At 55.8% G+C, this 17,766-nt stretch overlaps 2 protein-coding genes across 2 annotated transcripts in view; both read left to right on the top strand.

The window, feature by feature from the left end:
- The window catches only part of LOC138107671 (TOG array regulator of axonemal microtubules protein 2-like), a 95,469-nt gene that overhangs the window by 41,118 nt on the left and 36,585 nt on the right, over nucleotides 1-17,766 (top strand). The window lies entirely within an intron of this gene.
- On the top strand, nucleotides 13,010-17,668 carry LOC138108839 (serine/threonine-protein kinase pim-3-like). Its single transcript, XM_069012027.1, is given in 8 exon segments — nucleotides 13,010-13,272; nucleotides 14,315-14,417; nucleotides 14,605-15,018; nucleotides 15,118-15,168; nucleotides 15,382-15,751; nucleotides 15,964-16,140; nucleotides 16,436-16,563; nucleotides 16,565-17,668. Coding segments are annotated over 8 exon segments (1,710 nt in total). The 3' UTR covers nucleotides 16,769-17,668.

The following is a 17,766-nucleotide window of genomic DNA, read 5'->3' as shown; positions in this document are numbered from 1 at the left end:
TGTCCAGCAAGGGGGGTGGAGGCAGCGGGGGCAGATGCACACCCTTCCTTAATATCCCATTGCCCCTGGCACAGCTAAAGAGCCAAACCAGGCCCTGTTCAAACTTCAGCGGAAGGATCACTTCCTGTCAGGGATACGCTGGGCCCTTTCTCAGCAAGGCTGGAATCAAGTACACAAGCCTTGGGTTGGACATTCTGTTTACCAAAGCTGTTGTTCATCCGCCTCCTCCTGCACCCCACGGCAAACCCAAAACAACTGCAGGTCCTGGCCCTGCTGCAAAGGCAATCGTGGGGGTGGGCTCTGGACTGCTCTCCCCATGGCCACCTGCCATCCCTTCCCTCTGGACAAAGCCATGCACGATTGCACAAAGCTGCCCAGAAGCTGATGAAGTCTAGAAATAGCATCAGAGACAACTGGGCACAAGGGCATGCCTGTACAACTCAAAAGCTGACACAACCTGGAACTGACTTTGCAGGACTGCCTGTTCCAGCAAACACCTTTCTCCGTCCAAACAGGACACAGCTGACAGAAAATACCACCAAGACACACAGATGGTTCACACATACCCGTAGTTCACTAAATGTAGAAGGATTGGTTCACAAGATTGGCCAACTTCAGCTGCTCTGACTGCCTGTTGGTGTTTTCTCAGCCATAAGACAGAGCAGGAGCCACAACAGAGCCCCAAAACCATGCAAAGACCTCCCCTGCTACTGATACACGCTGAGGACATGACGCCTGCACTACACACCCACTGCAAAGACAGCCTGAAGTGCAGTGTCCTGCTGAGCTCTCCCTTTGCTCAGCTGCTTCCCTGGGCTCACACCACAGCAAAAGCTCTCAGAGCTCTGCCTACAGCACATAAACTGGAAATCCACCAGACAGGACTTAGGCTGGTCCTTACCGTATGTCCTGTTCCCTCTGAACTCAGCTCCTGCTGTTTTCTTCTGTCATCACCATTGCCAGTGATAGTTTTCCCATTCTCCTGCTCTCCGCTACATATTTTGTTGGTGTTAGAAGAAGGAGAGCTCTTCTGGATGGGAGGCAATGGCTTGGAGGGAAGGAGCATGGAGGGAGATGCCACGGTAAACTTCTTGGCAAGAGTGTAGCCAGTCAGTCCTGCAAAATGGAGACACAAAATATAACAGAGGCCACAATGCCAACATAAAGCATCTGAAGCTACACTATTTCGCTGGAGAGAGTCCCTGGAAACTTCTAAAGAGCTGCACAGGGAAACACGCTCCTGCCAGCAGCCACTTGAGGCAGACCAGGGAGACACCCTGACCCACTTCCAGAGAGCCAGCACAGGAACAGCCTGGCCTCTGGGCTGCCCTGGGACAGCAGGGAGCCCAGAGCCCTGTGCTTTCCAGGAATGGCTCAGCTGCACACGCACCCTCCTGCTCCTCTCCCGGCCCCACAGCTGAGCAGCCCTACAGCTACACGGGGCACTGGGAGCTGCACAGCTCATTGCAGGGGGCACATGCAGGGCAGAACTGTTCCCTGGCAATGTGCCCAGGCTCTCTAGGCTGGCACAAGAGCCTTCCTCCCGCCAGAGAGCGGCCCAGCTCCCGCCTTACCTCTTTGTGAGGCTGAGCCATGCTCAGCCTTCACCGTGTCCTCCCTGGCAGTGACCCCGGGGGCAGCGCTGCTCAGCTGCCCCTGCCGGGGCTCCTGGGCCAAGGCCCCCTGAGCAGGCTGCGAGCGGAGACCTGCACTGCCAAGGCCGGGCTTCCGCACGTCAGTTGGCACCAAGCCGAAAAGTTCAGCCAGGTCCCTTGGGAACAGAGGCATCCCAGGTCCTATCACACACCATGAATTTTTTTTCTTCCTCTGGGCTTTTGTTGTAGACTCAGAAGAAGCTGTAGATCAGGTACAAGGGAAGAAGTGAGTTAGTTGAACTCCCACCTTTACAATCACCACAACTAATGGGTGAGGCACTCGAGGGGTGTTTTAATATTGAGAAGATCGCTTTGTTTTTATTTTTCATGAGACTAGCATCACTATAATTGGTCTGAACTCTATGGAGCTGGCAGGACAGGAGAGAGACATTCCACTACTTTGCTTCTGTGCTGCTCATGGCTCATCCACTAGTTGGGGATCCCTTTCCTTCCAAACAGTTGGCAACCCACAGGGGGGTCTCTAGAATTTGACAATTCCACCTAGGAAGTAATTGCTTTCCAAAGCCAGTTTTCAAGGCCTTTGTTTCTGTAACTCCCCCTCAGTTCTCGGCTGGGTTTTGTTGGTGGTTTTTATTTCTCTTTACAACAAAGGCAGTGCTGGGACACAAACAATGGCACCATGTGTTAGAAGCAAAAGAAGATTTGCAATCAAATTTAGATGTCCCCAGTATTCAAGCAGCCCATATCTGTAGGGAGCACATTGTTCATGCAAACGTTCCAGCTTTTCTCTGCTTTGTTGCTCCAGGGGTTTATTCCCTGCTTTCTCCCCTGTAGAGACACCCAAACCCAACATAAACATGACCTGCCTCAAAACATTTCTGATCTTCGCTAATCCTGACAATTCAAAATTTTCTTAATGGAAATGGCAGGGGCAGGTTAATCTGAAATGCTCTCCAACGGAGCTTTTAAAACTCAGAGAACTAATCATTCTGTACAGGCCTCCACCGATGATAAAATCATGTGGCAGCAGGGCAGTAAAAAGGAATAACTGTCTTAAATCAGGATTTTTTTCCCCTGTAGAATGGTCAGCACAATTATAAAAGCGTAACAGGTAAGCTTTAATGAGATAGCTCATTTCTAGTGCAGAATTAATCCAGCTAAAATGCCACCTTACATACTCAGCAATACTTCTCCCCAGATGCATTCAGCATTCCAGCTGCATATCAGCAATTACGGAGTCATTCCAAAGGGGCCTTGCCAAGGATTTGGCAGAACTAACCCTGAGGCAAGGGACCAGTGGATCTGATCCCTTTTTCTGCATCAGCAAAATTGTTCCTTCAAATCTCACCTCTCCTATCATTCCACGCCCAGAGATGGCAAAGGAACAACACCACTGTCATTGAGGCTTTGAACTTGAAAGCAGGGGCTGACACACATGCACCAGACACCGCATTTTGTCTGGCACAACTCTTCTTGTCAGGGCTCAGGCAAGGCAGGGAGGGGGGACAGGGCAGAAGCCATCTCCTCCCCCAGCCTCAGCCTGCACTACTGACACGGGCAGAGAGAGTCGGGGAAGAGATTTGCCATCGTGAACCTGCCATAGGTGGCTTTAGGCCTGTGCTGTCAGAGGATGACAAACTCTGATCCTGCATAGGCTGCATCCATTTGGAAGTCTCCTTCCCCTTAATTGGAACATTAACAAGGCCTTTCTGTCTAAGGAGGTTTCCCTATTTCTCCCCATGCAAAACCAGGCAATGTCCATGAATCTCCTTCAGATCGCAAAGGCTTCAGCACAGAAACTGCCCCAAGGGAAGGTGTCCTCCTTCAAAGGCAGGAGGAAGGAGTGGGAACATTTCTCCTTTCATGCTAAATGTCTTTTTTTCTCTACTAATTATGACCTTAGAAAGGGTGCAGGGAGACGAAAGGCATGTGCAGGATGGAGAGGAATGTTTTCTTTTCCTGTGGCACATTTCCCAAGCCCCAAGGTACCAGTGCAGCTCCTGGAGTAATTTTCGCTGCACCACCGGAGCACACTCCCAGTGACCAGGCTCTGGGAGAGTCCACTGAGCCCATCAAGGAATTGAAAGGGATTCGAAGAAATTTAAAGCAGGATGGTTTTCAACCCAAATGTCCCAATGCCACCCCTGGATCAGCATTCCAATGGTCATTTTAGGGACAGACATGCCCTGTACCTACTTGCATGTTCAGAGTTCTTCTCTTTGCTTCTGCTGCTGGATCTTGGCCTTGAGAAAATGAAGGACAAAAGAACATATGAGCAGGTAGAAAGAGAAGGGCATGGAATGTGTGTAGCAACAAAGGAGGCAAACCTTCTTAGCATGGTCCCCCTGATGAAGGAGGAAATGCAACACATAAACCCAACTGCAAAACTGCAAACCAACCCAACTGCAAACCCAATTGCAAAGCTGATGAATTGTCCTTAAGCTTTCAGTTGCTGGAGTCCCACAGAGCTTGCCAAGCTCCGGCTGAAACACAGCAGTCATTCTTCAACTTGCATCAGACCTGCCCAGTTCTCTCCTTTTGGAGCCAAGTGGCTCCTACAGCCTCTGTGAAGCAGCAAGAGCTGCTGAGCTGAGACACAAGTCTGTATGGAGGGCAGCTACTTTTGTTCTCCTGACAAAGCTTGACTTTGCCTGCTCATGCCTTACACTGGTGACAGTCTCGGGCTACATGGGGTCATAGCACTGCTCTCTCCTGAGAATGACAGTACACCTGCTTGCTCTTTCAAGGACAAAAAGGCCTTTTCCAACTCAGCTGCTAGGTAAGGATATTCAGATTGCACTTTAAAAGCCCTACGGATGCTTTTCAATTGCAACTTCTGTGACTCCTTCTGTATCCTTGTCACTAGGATAAGCTTGACAGCTACATTTTCTCACACCTATATCCAAGCTAATATCTTTGCATCAGGTACAGTCCTATAACTCTTCTCTAGCACCTTGCCCTCTTTGATCTTAAGCCCAGATCGAAATACTAGACATCGATCAGATTATACATCTGTACCCCAAGTTTTATCTGGGCTCTGGTTTCACGGTGGAGGCCCAGGCACAGAGAAGTCACGCCTGACATTTACAGAAGCAGCACCTGAATTTGCAGACACCTCCTCAGTAGCCAATATTTGCCCTGCCATATTCTCATGGCTGCAGAAGTTGACAGTCAAGGATCACAGTATTCAAAGAACTGCAGTATCCAGATCCATGCAATACAGTTCCCAAATGACACCACAAACATCATAGAGGGAATCAGCAGCCAAGTCCAGCAGAGGACCTGTTCTGAGGAGCTCTTAAGCCCTGCCTCCTCTTCCCCACAACCACCTCTGCTCTTAGGGCATATGGTGTTGGGTTTGCCATTGCGCTGGATCACCACAGATGGGCAAAATGGGGAATACACGGAGGTTTGCCTAAATACATGGGAGAGATGACTGTGGAAAATAACCTCACAAGACTGAAAGAGCGAGAGGAACAGCACACTGGAGCAGCAGACACCTTGGCTTACCTCATCTCCGGGGACTCCTGGAAATCCAGCTGCAGAGAGCTTGGGACAGACGCTGCCGCACTGCTCACAGGGGGACTCACTGCCTTGCGTATTGGGGGGATCAAAGGTGGTCCCAATGACCCCTTCTTCATATCCCCACCGCTGGAAAACAGCAAGGAAGCCTGCAAAGAGTAGAACACAGTACTCCTCAGATCAAGCATCCAGCCTTGCCCCCATTCATGCCTGAAGACATTTAGCCATGCTGTTAGCTGGGACCTGGCAGAAATGTCAAACTTATGGAGCAGCTTGGTCTAGGACAGGGAATGGAAAGGGAAGTGGTGAGTGAGAGACCATGTCCCACATTTGCCACTTCTATCCCTGTGCTCACTTCTCTGGAAATAAGGCTGGATTGCCAGCTGGCATCCACATGTTTGGCACCAAGATGTTCTGTGGTGCCACTGCTTCCACTGGCCTTTTGGATCGTATGGGAATGGGCTTGGATCCCTGTCCCTAAAGCACCTAACAGCCAGTGCTGATCTCCAGCCAAGCCCCCACAAAGCCATTCTGCAGGATGTCCAAACCTGCTTTTCTCAAGCCCCTCCTTTCTGCTGCTGCTTCCCTTCCCTCGTACAGTTCCCCAGCAGCCTTTGAGCCCCGATGCTGCTGAGCTCTGGGGATGCTCGGTGCTCTCCAGCTCCCACACATCCATCATCTCAGGCTCACTGGCATTTAGGAAGTTCCACAGAGCTCCCTGCCCTGCTGCTCTCTGGAAGGCCTCTGCCTGCCCAAATTGCTCCAGGGCCCCCATGCCATGTCCAGCAAGGGGGGTGGAGGCAGCGGGGGCAGATGCACACCCTTCCTTAGTATCCCATTGTCCCTGGCACAGCTAAAGAGCCAAACCAGGCCCTGTTCAAACTTCAGCGGAAGGATCACTTCCTGTCAGGGATACGCTGGGCCCTTTCTCAGCAAGGCTGGAATCAAGTACACAAGCCTTGGGTTGGACATTCTGTTTACCAAAGCTGTTGTTCATCCGCCTCCTCCTGCACCCCACGGCAAACCCAAAACAACTGCAGGTCCTGGCCTTGCTGCAAAGGCAATCGTGGGGGTGGGCTCTGGACTGCTCTCCCCATGGCCACCTGCCATCCCTTCCCTCTGGACAAAGCCATGCACGATTGCACAAAGCTGCCCAGAAGATGATGAAGTCTAGAAATAGCATCAGAGACAACTGGGCACAAGGGCATGGCTGTACAACTCAAAAGCCGACACAACCTGGAACTGACTTTGCAGGTCTGCCTGTTCCAGCAAACACCTTTCTCCGTCCAAACAGGACACAGCTGACAGAAAATACCACCAAGACACACAGATGGTTCACACATACCCGTAGTTCACTAAATGTAGAAGGATTGGTTCACAAGATTGGCCAACTTCAGCTGCTCTGACTGCCTGTTGGTGTTTTCTCAGCCATAAGACAGAGCAGGAGCCACAACAGAGCCCCAAAACCATGCAAAGACCTCCCCTGCTACTGATACACGCTGAGGACATGACGCCTGCACTACACACCCACTGCAAAGACAGCCTGAAGTGCAGTGTCCTGCTGAGCTCTCTCTTTGCTCAGCTGCTTCCCTGGGCTCACACCACAGCAAAAGCTCTCAGAGCTCTGCCTACAGCACATAAACTGGAAATCCACCAGACAGGACTTAGGCTGGTCCTTACCGTATGTCCTGTTCCCTCTGAACTCAGCTCCTGCTGTTTTCTTCTGTCATCACCATTGCCGGTGACAGTTTTCCCATTCTCCTGCTCTCCGCTACATATTTTGTTGGTGTTAGAAGAAGGAGAGCTCTTCTGGATGGGAGGCAATGGCTTGGAGGGAAGGAGCATGGAGGGAGATGCCACGGTAAACTTCTTGGCAAGAGTGTAGCCAGTCAGTCCTGCAAAATGGAGACACAAAATATAACAGAGGCCACAATGCCAACATAAAGCATCTGAAGCTACACTATTTCATTGGAGAGATTCCCAGGTAACTTCTAAAGAGCTGCACAGGGAAACACGCTCCTGCCAGCAGCCACTTGAGGCAGACCAGGGAGACACCCTGACCCACTTCCAGAGAGCCAGCACAGGAACAGCCTGGCCTCTGGGCTGCCCTGGGACAGCAGGGAGCCCAGAGCCCTGTGCTTTCCAGGAATGGCTCAGCTGCACACGCACCCTCCTGCTCCTCTCCCGGCCCCACAGCTGAGCAGCCCTACAGCTACACGGGGCACTGGGAGCTGCACAGCTCATTGCAGGGGGCACATGCAGGGCAGAACTGTTCCCTGGCAATGTGCCCAGGCTCTCTAGGCTGGCACAAGAGCCTTCCTCCCGCCAGAGAGCGGCCCAGCTCCCGCCTTACCTCTTTGTGAGGCTGAGCCATGCTCAGCCTTCACCGTGTCCTCCCTGGCAGTGACCCCGGGGGCAGCGCTGCTCAGCTGCCCCTGCCGGGGCTCCTGGGCCAAGGCCCCCTGAGCAGGCTGTGAGCGGAGACCTGCACTGCCAAGCCTGGGGGTCTGCACAGCATCCTTGCAGCCAGGCAGGGGAGGGAGGGCACCAGGGTGGGGAGGCCACACAGGGCCCTCCTTAGGCATGGTCTCCATCCACTTCTTCCTTGAGGCTTTGTCTTCAGAAGAAGCTGTAGATCAGGTACAAGGGAAGAAGTGAGTTAGCTGAACTCCAGCCTTTGATATCTACTCATTGAATGGGTGAGGCATCCAAGGATTTTTTAAGTATTGAGAAGTTTGCTTTGTTTTTATCTTTCATGAAACTAGCATCGCTGTGATTGTTCTTAACAGTATGGACCTGGCAAGCCTGAAGGGCAAGGTGGAAGGCTGCAATGATAAGAGGGGAAAAAACCCATTCCTTCTTGCGACTGGGCTTCTGTGCATACCAAGTACAGACCCAGTCCTGACTGCTGTTCCTGCAAACCAGCAAGACCTCTCAGCAAGCAGGCAGGCCTTGCTGGTGTTTTAACAGCACTGTTATAACATCCTCAGGGGTCGAGCTGATCAGCCAGCAGACGAAGAAGGGGAAATTTATCTTTAGTGAGACCTGACATTGAGTGCTAAGATAGAAACAGGCCTTGCATCTTATGACCATGTCCACTTTGTGGTCTGCTGTGGCCACAGTCCCTGTCCTGACTGGCAGTATGAGTCATTTGGCTACTGAGAAAAAGGAGAAAGCAGAGTAAACCAAGGACAGAATGTTGTGATGCCTTGGGCATCCTTGCAGGATCATCTGTACCTGTCAGCCACCTACTCTGACACAGAGCCAGCACTGACCACCATCGACCAGTTTTCCCTGAAATCTGCTGGGATTTTTTTCCATTTGGCCGAGGCCTTTCATCTCCATTCTATCCTCACCTTTTTCTTCAGCGGTCTTTCCTTTTCCAGTGAAGTCCATGTTCGAACCCGTGCTTCTGCCTCGCAGAAGTATCTGGGTTTGAATTTGGGAACGCTCTCGGCGTAGACAGCGACGGGAGCTTGGTACCCAGCCTTAGAACAAGGTCGGGGGACTCCAATCGCCAGCAGTCGGCGCAGAGAGGCAGAGCCGGACGCGTCTCCTGCCGCTGTGCCTGTGACACCCGCGACCTTCACAACCTCAGCGCGGGGCTGCCCCTTTGTGACACGCTCGCCCGTGGTTCTCTCGTTTCCATGGCCGCAAAACCCCCATCCCAACACCATCCCCTTCCCTTCCCAAGGGCAGCCAGCCCTAAGCCCCAGCAGGCTAGGCCTGTGGGTTTGACACTGTCTAGGAGGAAAGGCACTTTCCAAAGCTACTTCTCAAGGCATTTATTTTTGTAACTCCCACTCAGATCTGGGCTGGGTTTTGCACTTTTTGGATTTGATTTTTTCTGTTCACATCAAACGAAGGGCTGGCACATGAACAGTGGTACCCCATGTTAGAAGTTGAAGAAGCTTTGCACTCTCCATTAGATATCCCCAGTATTCAAGCAGCCCATATCTGTAGGGAACAAATTGGCCTATCCAAACAATCCACTTTTGCTCTACTTCATTTTTCTAGGGGTTTATTCCCTGCTTTCCTTCCTGCAGAGACACCCAAACCCAACATAAACATGACCTGCCTCAAAATATTTCTGATCTTGGCTAATCCTAACAATTGAAAATCTACCTAATGGAAAAACCACTGGGCAGGTCATTCTGAAATGCTCTCCAACAGAGCTCCTAAAACTCAGAGAACTAATCATTCTCTACAGTCCTCCACCGATGATAAAATCATGTGGCAGCCAAGCGGTAAAAAAAAAGAATAACTTTCTGAAATCAGGATTTTTTTCCCCCTGTAGAACATTACAGTTACATTACCTACACACTCCTAGTCCAGAATTAATCCAGCAAAAATGCCACCTTACATACTCAGCAATACTTCTCCCCAGATGCATTCAGCATTCCAGCTGCATATCAGCAATTACGGAGTCATTCCAAAGGGGCCGTGCCCAGGATTTGGCAGAACTAACCCTGAGGCAAGGGATCAGTGGGTCTCATCCCTTTTTCTGCATCAGCAAAATTATTTGTTCAAATCTCATCTTTCCCATCTATTAAAGGAAGCTTTGCCCCCTGCAATAGATGCTCCCAGTATTCAGCGGGCCGATATGATCCGTGTGTCTGTAGGGTGTAAATTGGCCATGCAAATGTTCTCCTTCCTTGTGGCAGGGGTTCATTCCTGCTTTCTTTCCTGCAGACACACCCAAACCCAACATTAACATCACCTGCCTCAAAACAATTCTCATCTTGGCTGTCCCTGAACATTCAAAACTATACACAGAGCGTTTCCCTGTCCCCCGGGACAGGCTCTAAGGCTGGGCTCTCACTTGTACGGAATGAAGAAGAGCTGCTGCACTTGCCAGCGGCTCTGGGGTCTCGCGATCAGCGCTTTGAGTGCAGCTTTTGTACCCACTCTGCCTCCCTGAGCCGAGCAGCATTCCTGGGCATCGGCACCGCCGCTGCAGGCCAACATCCTCCGGGCACAGCTGCAGGAAGGAGATTGCAACGAGTCCTGGCTGAAGGAGTCTCCAGTCTGCTGCAGCCCTTCACCTGGGGCGGAATTGTCTTGTGCCGCCATGGGGGGAGCAAAGGGGCGATGGGCTCTGTGCAGATGAGGGTCTCCTCGGTGTGCTGCTGGTCGCTGGGCCCCACACAGCTGCTGGTGCGTTGCCCCGCAGCATCAGGAGCCTGCATGGAAAAATAACACTGCCAGTGCAAGTGACAGCCACCCATCCCTGCCATGGCCCTGCCCACAGGGCGTCCTGCCTACCAAACTGCTCGAGTCAGGTCATGTTAGAGCAACATAAAAAATGTTCAAATGATGCATTTTGCACATTCTGTCAAAATCATGGCCATACAGTCCACATGTTGGAGGCAGACTGCTGTCAGCAGAATGGGGGAAGCCCCAGCAGCTGCTCTCCCCATGGCAGGATGCCCATGGCAGCAGAGGCAAGTCTCTGACCTTGCCCACTGCAGTGGGACCCAGGACAGTGCTTTGGAGTTGTTCCCACGGAACTCAGGCTGCTGCTACAGCAGCAACATCACTTCACACATTTGATAACAAAGAGTTGGAATGGCACACAGGACTTGCCCCAAGAGCTACAAATAAAAGGCGGGGTGGTTAGAAGAGTTTGCTCCTTTTTAATACAAGCAGGCCTGGATTTAAGCAGGGACACTGGGCTAATCATACTGGGGACTGCTTTATAAGCCTTGTCTCTAGCAATTCCCACCAGCCTGCAAGATTTTGTCAGTAGAAAGGGGTAGCTAAGGTTTTACAGCACATCCATGAGCAAGTCTGGGCCAGAACTCAAAAGCACAAGACAAATACTCCCAAATCTGCCCCCCATGGGGAAAGGAAGCAGAAAAGCAGATGAAACAAGTGCCATTGAAGCTAAATTGCCTGCATTTATCTTCTGGTCCAACCTTTCTGTACAAAATCTCCTCAATTCAAACACACAGCTTAAGATCAAGGAATAAAAGTGTTTCGAGAGCATTTAAAGCCTGATTCCTCTTACTTGCACGGAAAGGTAGATGCTAAATTCCTTAAGAACACAAATGTGGGTCTGTTTGGGACTGCATCCTTCAAAACAAGGAATGGAGGTTTAGAATCACAGAACTGTTTCCATTGGGAAAGACCTTTAAGATCACAGAGTCCCCCCAATAACCTGAGGCCGCTAACACTGCCAAGGCCACCACTAAAGCATATCCCAGGACGGGATGCCATTGGCCTTCTTGGCCACCTGGGCACACGCTGGCTCACGTTCAGCCACTGCCAAGCAGCACCCTCAGCTCCTTTTCTGCTGGGCAGCTTTCCAGCCACTCTGCCCCCGGCCTGTAGCCTTCCGTGGGGTTGTTGTGGCCCAAGTGCAGGACGGGACACTTCACCTTGTTGAACCTCATACAACTGACCTCAGCCCATGATCCAGCCTGGCCAGATCTCTCTGTAGAGACTTCCTACCCTCCAGCAGATCAACGCTCCCACCCAGCTTGGCGTCATCTGCAAACTGGCTGAGATGCCCTTGATCCTCTCCTCCAGATCATTGATAAAGATATGAAACACGACTGGCCCCAGTGCTGAGCCCTGGGGAACACCACTTGTGACCAGCCACCAACTGCATTTAATTCCATTTAATTCCACCACTCCCTGGGCCCGCCCATCCTGACAGTCTTCACCCAGGGAAGGAAGAGTGCATTAAGTACTTCAGGCTTTTCTTCATGCTTTGTTCTATGTTTCCCCCCACATCCAGTAAAAGGCAGAGATTCTCCTCAGCCCTCCTTTTGTTGCTGTTGTATTTACAGAAATAGTTCTACTCTCTTTTGCAAGTTTCTAGGAAGAAATTCTTTACTGGGAGGCTGCTGAGGTACAGGGAACAAGTTACCCAGAGAAGCTGTGGATGCCCCAAGCCTGGAAGCATTCAAGGCCAGGTTGGATTGAGCCCTGAGCAACCTCGTCTAGTGGAAGATGTCCCTGCCCACAGCCAGGGCTTTGGAAGTAGAAAATCTCTCAGGATCTTTCCAATATAAATCATTCTGTGATTCTATGATTTCCCAGGAGGAGTCACATTAAATATGGGCATTGTTTCCGGTTTCTCTCCCCACTTGCAGGTGGCCATCAAGCGAGTGTCCCGCGATCGCATCCCGGAGTGGGCGCTCCCCACCCCCCGCCCCAAAGAGACCAAAGCATCCCCCACAGCCCCACGGTGCTGCACCAGATCCCGGGCACGTGGCCTCCTCCAGTCCTTGGCAGCCTTGGGGAGGCTCCAGAGCCCTGTGTGCGGGACAGCTGCTGCAGCACCCACCGCTGTGCCTGGGGGCAAACAGCGCCCAAGGAGCGGCTGCGCAAGTTCAGAGTCTGAAGCAGAATCCCCGGTGCACGCAAGTGAGAGCTGGGATTTCAGGGGCTGCCAGGAGACGCTGAATTCCTCTCCTCGCTGTCCTTTCTAGCCACGGCCACGCTGATGCAATCGGAAGAATTGCCCCTGCCCAGGCAGCTCTCAGGTAGAAGACTGGCTTTTGCTCCTCATGTTTCTGAGGGGCTAGCTGCCAATTCCTCAGGTTTTCCTTCCAATTAATACGGGGTTATGACTATTTTTACTAGTTTATTACTAGTTTATTTCTAGTTTTACTTCCTGCGGCTCCCTGTGAGCGAGGAAGCACCACAAACCCTCTCCCTCAAAGCCTTGAGGTACTGCCCAAGCAGAACTTTTTCATGCTCTTTCCTCCTGGTGATTTTATAATCTCGTCCACAGTCTGAAAGCAAACTGATGCCGTAGGCAAAAGCTTGACCTTGGAACCCTAGGGCACTTTCTGTGCGTGTGTTTGTGTCCCCACGGCCTTCGGGTGAGCCTGGTGAGGCCGAGGCCTGGGGCCCTCAAGATGGCGCCGGGGAGCCCCCGGGGCAGCGGGGCGGGGCGGCAGAGGGTGGATTTCCCCCGAGCGAGCGAGCGAGGGAGCGAGGGAGCGGCGGGGAAAGGCGCGGGGAGCAGGGGAGGCACAAAGGCCCCGGGTCTCTGGCAAGCGGGCGGCCAGTCGCCAACTGCTGGCTCCCGGAGCCGCTGGCAGGGCCGTGTCTCCTCCACGCCGGTGACACTGCACCTGCAGCGCTGCATCCGGCTCTGCCGGGCTCCCCAGCACGGACGGCAAGGACACGGACGGGCTGGAGCACGTGCGGACGGGGGACACCGAGATTTAGCGAGCGCTGGAGCACCTCTCCTGCAAGGAAAGGCTGAGACAGCTGGGCTTCTTCAGCCGGCAAAAGACACTTAGGCTTAGGCTCGACAGAACCGTGGCCTTCCAGAACCTGACGGAAACCTACAAGAAAGCTGGAGAGGGACTTTGGACAAGGGCAGGCAAGGACAGGACAAGGGAGAATGGATCCAAACGGAAAGAGAGTAGGTTTAGATGAGGTATTCAGAAAAATGACTCTCGTGGCACAGGTTGCCCGGAGAAGGTGTGGCTACCCCCTCCCTGGCAGTGTTCAAGGCCAGGCTGGATGGAGCTCTAGACAAGCCCTTGGTCCAGTGCCAGGGGTCCCTAGCCACAGCAGGGGGGCTTGCAACGACGTGATCTTTCAGGTCCCGTCCAAGCCAAACAATGCCGTGACTCCGTGATTCTGGGATACTTCCCCTCCTCATCCTCTGGCAGAAAAAGAAGCTTGGGACCAAGTTCCACATTGCAGACTCTGTCTTTTGGCAGCCTGCAACTGTCTCAACAGAGGATGAAAAGAGATGACATTACTGACACGATTTATCTTTTCTACCTGAAAATTAAAGGCTCCACTCCTGTCCACTCTCGCACAACCATCAGGACAGGGAACTCTTCCCGGTGAAATGCTTCATCTCACCTAAGGAAGAAGAAAGCTACAAGCCCACACTTTTCTTTATTTCTGTATTGATTTATTAGGTTATTTCTTTCACGGGCATTTATTTCTTTGTTTGCTTCTTCCCTTCCGCGGGGCGCGCGCCGGCTCCTCCGGTGGGCTCGTGCAGGGAACGGACGAACGGAACGGCCGCGCGCTCCGGCGGCTCAGCGGCAGCAGCAGCGGCAGCAGCAGCGGCAGCAGCAGCGGCAGCAGCGCCTCTCTCGATCGGTTTTCCACTCGGATTTCCGCTCGCTCTCCGTCCCCTTCTCCCTCTCACACTCCACTCACTCCCGTCCCGTCCCTGTCTCCGCCTCTCCCAGCGCGGCTCATGCCGCGTCCCGCGGGCCGCCCCTCTGCGGGGCCGCCCCGTGCCCGCCGCGGTGCCGCCTCCGCCGGGCTCTCTCCGTCCTGGCAGCGGCTCTGGTGCTGGCGGAGCAGCACGCTCTTTTGGCTCCGCCTGGCGCGGGCCCTGGCCCGGCCCCGGCCGAGGCCCCTCCCGCGGCTCCGCCCGGAGCCGCCCCGCTGCCGCCCCTCGGCGGGGCCGCCCCCTGCCCGCCCCTGCCCGGCCCGCCGCGGTGCCGCCTCCGCCGGGCTCTCTCCGTCCTGGCAGCGGCGCCGCTGGAAGTGCCGCTCGCTCTGGTGCTGGCGGAGCAGCACGCTCTTTTGGCTCCGCCTGGCGCGGGCCCTGGCCCGGCCCCGGCCCCGAACGAGGCCCCTCCGGCGCTTCCGCCCGGAGCCGCCCCGCTGCCGCCCGGCTCCCGCCCCGTCCCCGGCAGCGTCGTCCGCAGCATCGCCGGCAGCTTCCCCGCTCCGAACTCCGCCGCTCGTCAGCTCGGCCGCCGGCCCCGGGGCGGCTCGGGAAGCAGCAGCGCCCGGGGGCCCCGGGCAGAATGCCGAGAGCGCGGTGCCGCCCGCACGGGCGGAGAAGCCTCCCCTGGAGCAGCTCTACCGGCAGGGCCCGCTGCTGGGGAGCGGCGGCTGCGGCAGCGTTTACTCCGGGACCCGGCTCGCCGACGGCGCCCCGGTAAGAGTGGGGCCGGGTCGGAGGGGGGCGGCGGGCGGCGGGCGACGGGCGACGGGCGACGGGCGACGAGCTCAGCCCGCCGCTCGCCTTGACTTGCAGGTGGCCATCAAGCGAGTGTCCCGCGATCGCATCCCGGAGTGGGCGCGGCTGGTGAGTGAAAGCCGGCGGGGCGTGGCGGGCGGGGCTAGGGCGAGGCCCGGGAGGGTGGGAGCCGGGACGCTGCGAGGGGAGCGAGCGTGCAGTGAGCGGGGGCCGCGGAGCGTCCCGGGCCGGGCAATGGCGAGCGGCGCTGGGGCCGGGCCGGGGTGCCGAAGGCTCGGCGCAGCATCGGCCCCGCTGACGGCATCGCGGTCCCCCCCGCAGCACAACGGCGCCCTTGTGCCCCTGGAGCTGGCGCTGCTCTGGATGGTGTCGCGCCCTGGCTTCCGCGGCGTGGTGCGGCTCCTGGACTGGTTCGAGCTGCCCGACGGCTTCGCGCTGGTCATGGAGCGTCCGGAGCGCTGTCAGGACCTCTGGTACTTCCTGGAGGAGCGGGGCTTCCTGACGGAGCCCGTGGCGCGGGGGCTGTTCCGCCAGGTGCTGGAGGCCGTGCGGCACTGCACCAGCCGCGGCGTCCTGCACCGCGACATCAAGGCCGAGAACGTCCTCGTCGACCTGGCCACCGGCGAGGCAAAGCTCATCGACTTCGGGTGTGGCACGGTCCTCCAGGACACCTTCTACACCCGAATGTCAGGTGAGCCCGAAGGCGGGGCCCAGCCGGGCAGCAGAGATTCCCCCCTTTGCTGACAGAGGGGGAAGAGGGAGGGAGCGAGGGGAAATCCTTCTGCAGCCGGCTGCAGCCAAGTTGCTTTCCGGCGGGGCGAGGGCTGCCTGTTGTGGAACGGGAGCTGGCTGGGAGGGAGCAGCACTCATCAGGGCCTGATGAGCTGCGCCCGTGTCCCGTAGGCACGCCGGAGTACAGCCCGCCGGAGTGGATCCTCTTTGGCTGCTACCATGGCCAGCCAGCCACCATCTGGTCCCTGGGCATCCTGCTCTATGAGCTGGTCTGTGGGCACCTTCCTTTCAACACGGATGAGGACATCATCCGGGGCCAGCTCTTCTTCCCGCCCCGGGTGTCTCAAGGTGGGGATGCGCCTTCACGGCACGGGGGGAGGGGGGGAAGGACGTGGTTGGCAGAGGGCAGGTGGCACACAGGCGTCCTGCTCTTGCAGCTAGGGAGGAGGCTGATCTGCTGGGGTTAGCTGGAGGAGGTGGCACGTGTGCCTCTGGGCTGCTCTCGTCCGAAAGGGAGGATCGACGGGAAGGTTGGGGTGCAGCTTCCGAGCGCTCCTAGTGTGGCCTGGGCACCGTGGAATCTGGGAGAGCAGGGGCAGGAGCCTTGTCCCGCTGAGCAGCGTTTTCCCGTTTCTCTCCCCAGAGTGCCAGCACCTCATCCGGTGGTGTTTATCCATGGACCCCGCGCACAGGCCGTCCTTGGAAGACCTGTTTGAGCATTCTTGGCTGCAGGACCGTCACCTGGCCCAGGAGACAGCAGAGATCCATCCCTCTGCACAGTAGGATCCAGGAGCCCAGCAAGCACCAGCTGCACGCGTCTCGGGGCGCTCGAAGAAAACGGCAGAGCGTTTCCCTGCGGCCGTGGCACGGAGGAGAGAGCGCAGCCGAGGAGATGCTTCCGCTGGTCCTCGGCGCCTTGTGGAGGAAGCGGCTCAGTGCTCCCCATCCTATTGGAGAAGTCGTGGCAGTGCGGTGAAGTTGCCACGGACTGGAAAAGGGGAAACATCCCCCTGCAGCTCAATGGCATCGTGATGTCCCCGCAAGCCGAGGCACTGCCGGGGTGTTCTTCTGGAGCACGACCTGGAGCCGGACAACACCGTCCTCAAGCTGGCCGCTGGCGGGGCAAAGCCGGTTGGCTTTGGTTGCGACCCCTTCCTGGAGGACACGCTCTGCGCCCCGACGGAATCAAGATGAGTCCACAGCCGGCAGAGGGGTGGGGGGATGCTCGTGGTTCCAGGCGTGGCAGGGCTCGGCCGGGCCAGGCGCCGGAGCTTCCCCGCTTGGCGGCGCCGGGGAATATTAACTTTTCCGCCGGCCGCCAAGTTGCTTTTTGGCGGGACAGGGCACGGATGCTGTGCAGGGGGAGCCAGCGCCCGGCCTTGCTGACAGCTTCTGCCACCCAGCCTGGCCCGGGCTGGGGCGGGGGGAGCCAGCCTGGCAAAAGCATCCGTCCGTAGGGACGGGGGGCAGCAGAGGGGGGCGGGTTCCGAAGGCGTGCCCCAGCTGGTCTGCTTTGCGGGCCCTTGAGGAAGGGGTGGGCTTACGCGTGGGAAAGGTGGGGTTTTTCCCCAGCCGTGGAGAGCCTTAATGCTTGCATGGAGTGCTCAGACCCTCCCCAGGCCCGTGATACGGTGATAACCTTTGACGCTTTTTCTTGCTTCCAGGTCTTGTTTTGAATTGACTTTCATGCAATCGTTCTTTGCTTTTTCCAGGAAGATTGCACCGGGTGCCCGGACCGCATGGGGAAGCGCTGGCCTCCTGTGTGTGGAGTGCGTCCGGTGCCGGCGCTACCCCGGGGGGCCGCGGTCTGCGGGGCCATCGCCTTCAAGACGGACGAGGACCTCGTGCGGGATCGGCTCCTCTCCTGGCAGCAGGTCTCCAGAGGTGGGTACCCGGCTTCACAGCAACGGGTGGCAGAAGGGCTTCCGGCAGACGGCAGCGGGCACACGAGCATCCCGCTCTTGCAGCTGCTGA

Source organism: Aphelocoma coerulescens, chromosome 3 (genome assembly GCF_041296385.1).
Source record: "Aphelocoma coerulescens isolate FSJ_1873_10779 chromosome 3, UR_Acoe_1.0, whole genome shotgun sequence".
NCBI lineage: Eukaryota > Metazoa > Chordata > Aves > Passeriformes > Corvidae > Aphelocoma > Aphelocoma coerulescens.
The sequence above is the reverse complement of the archived record's forward strand: the minus strand, read 5'-3'. Positions and strand labels throughout refer to the sequence as shown.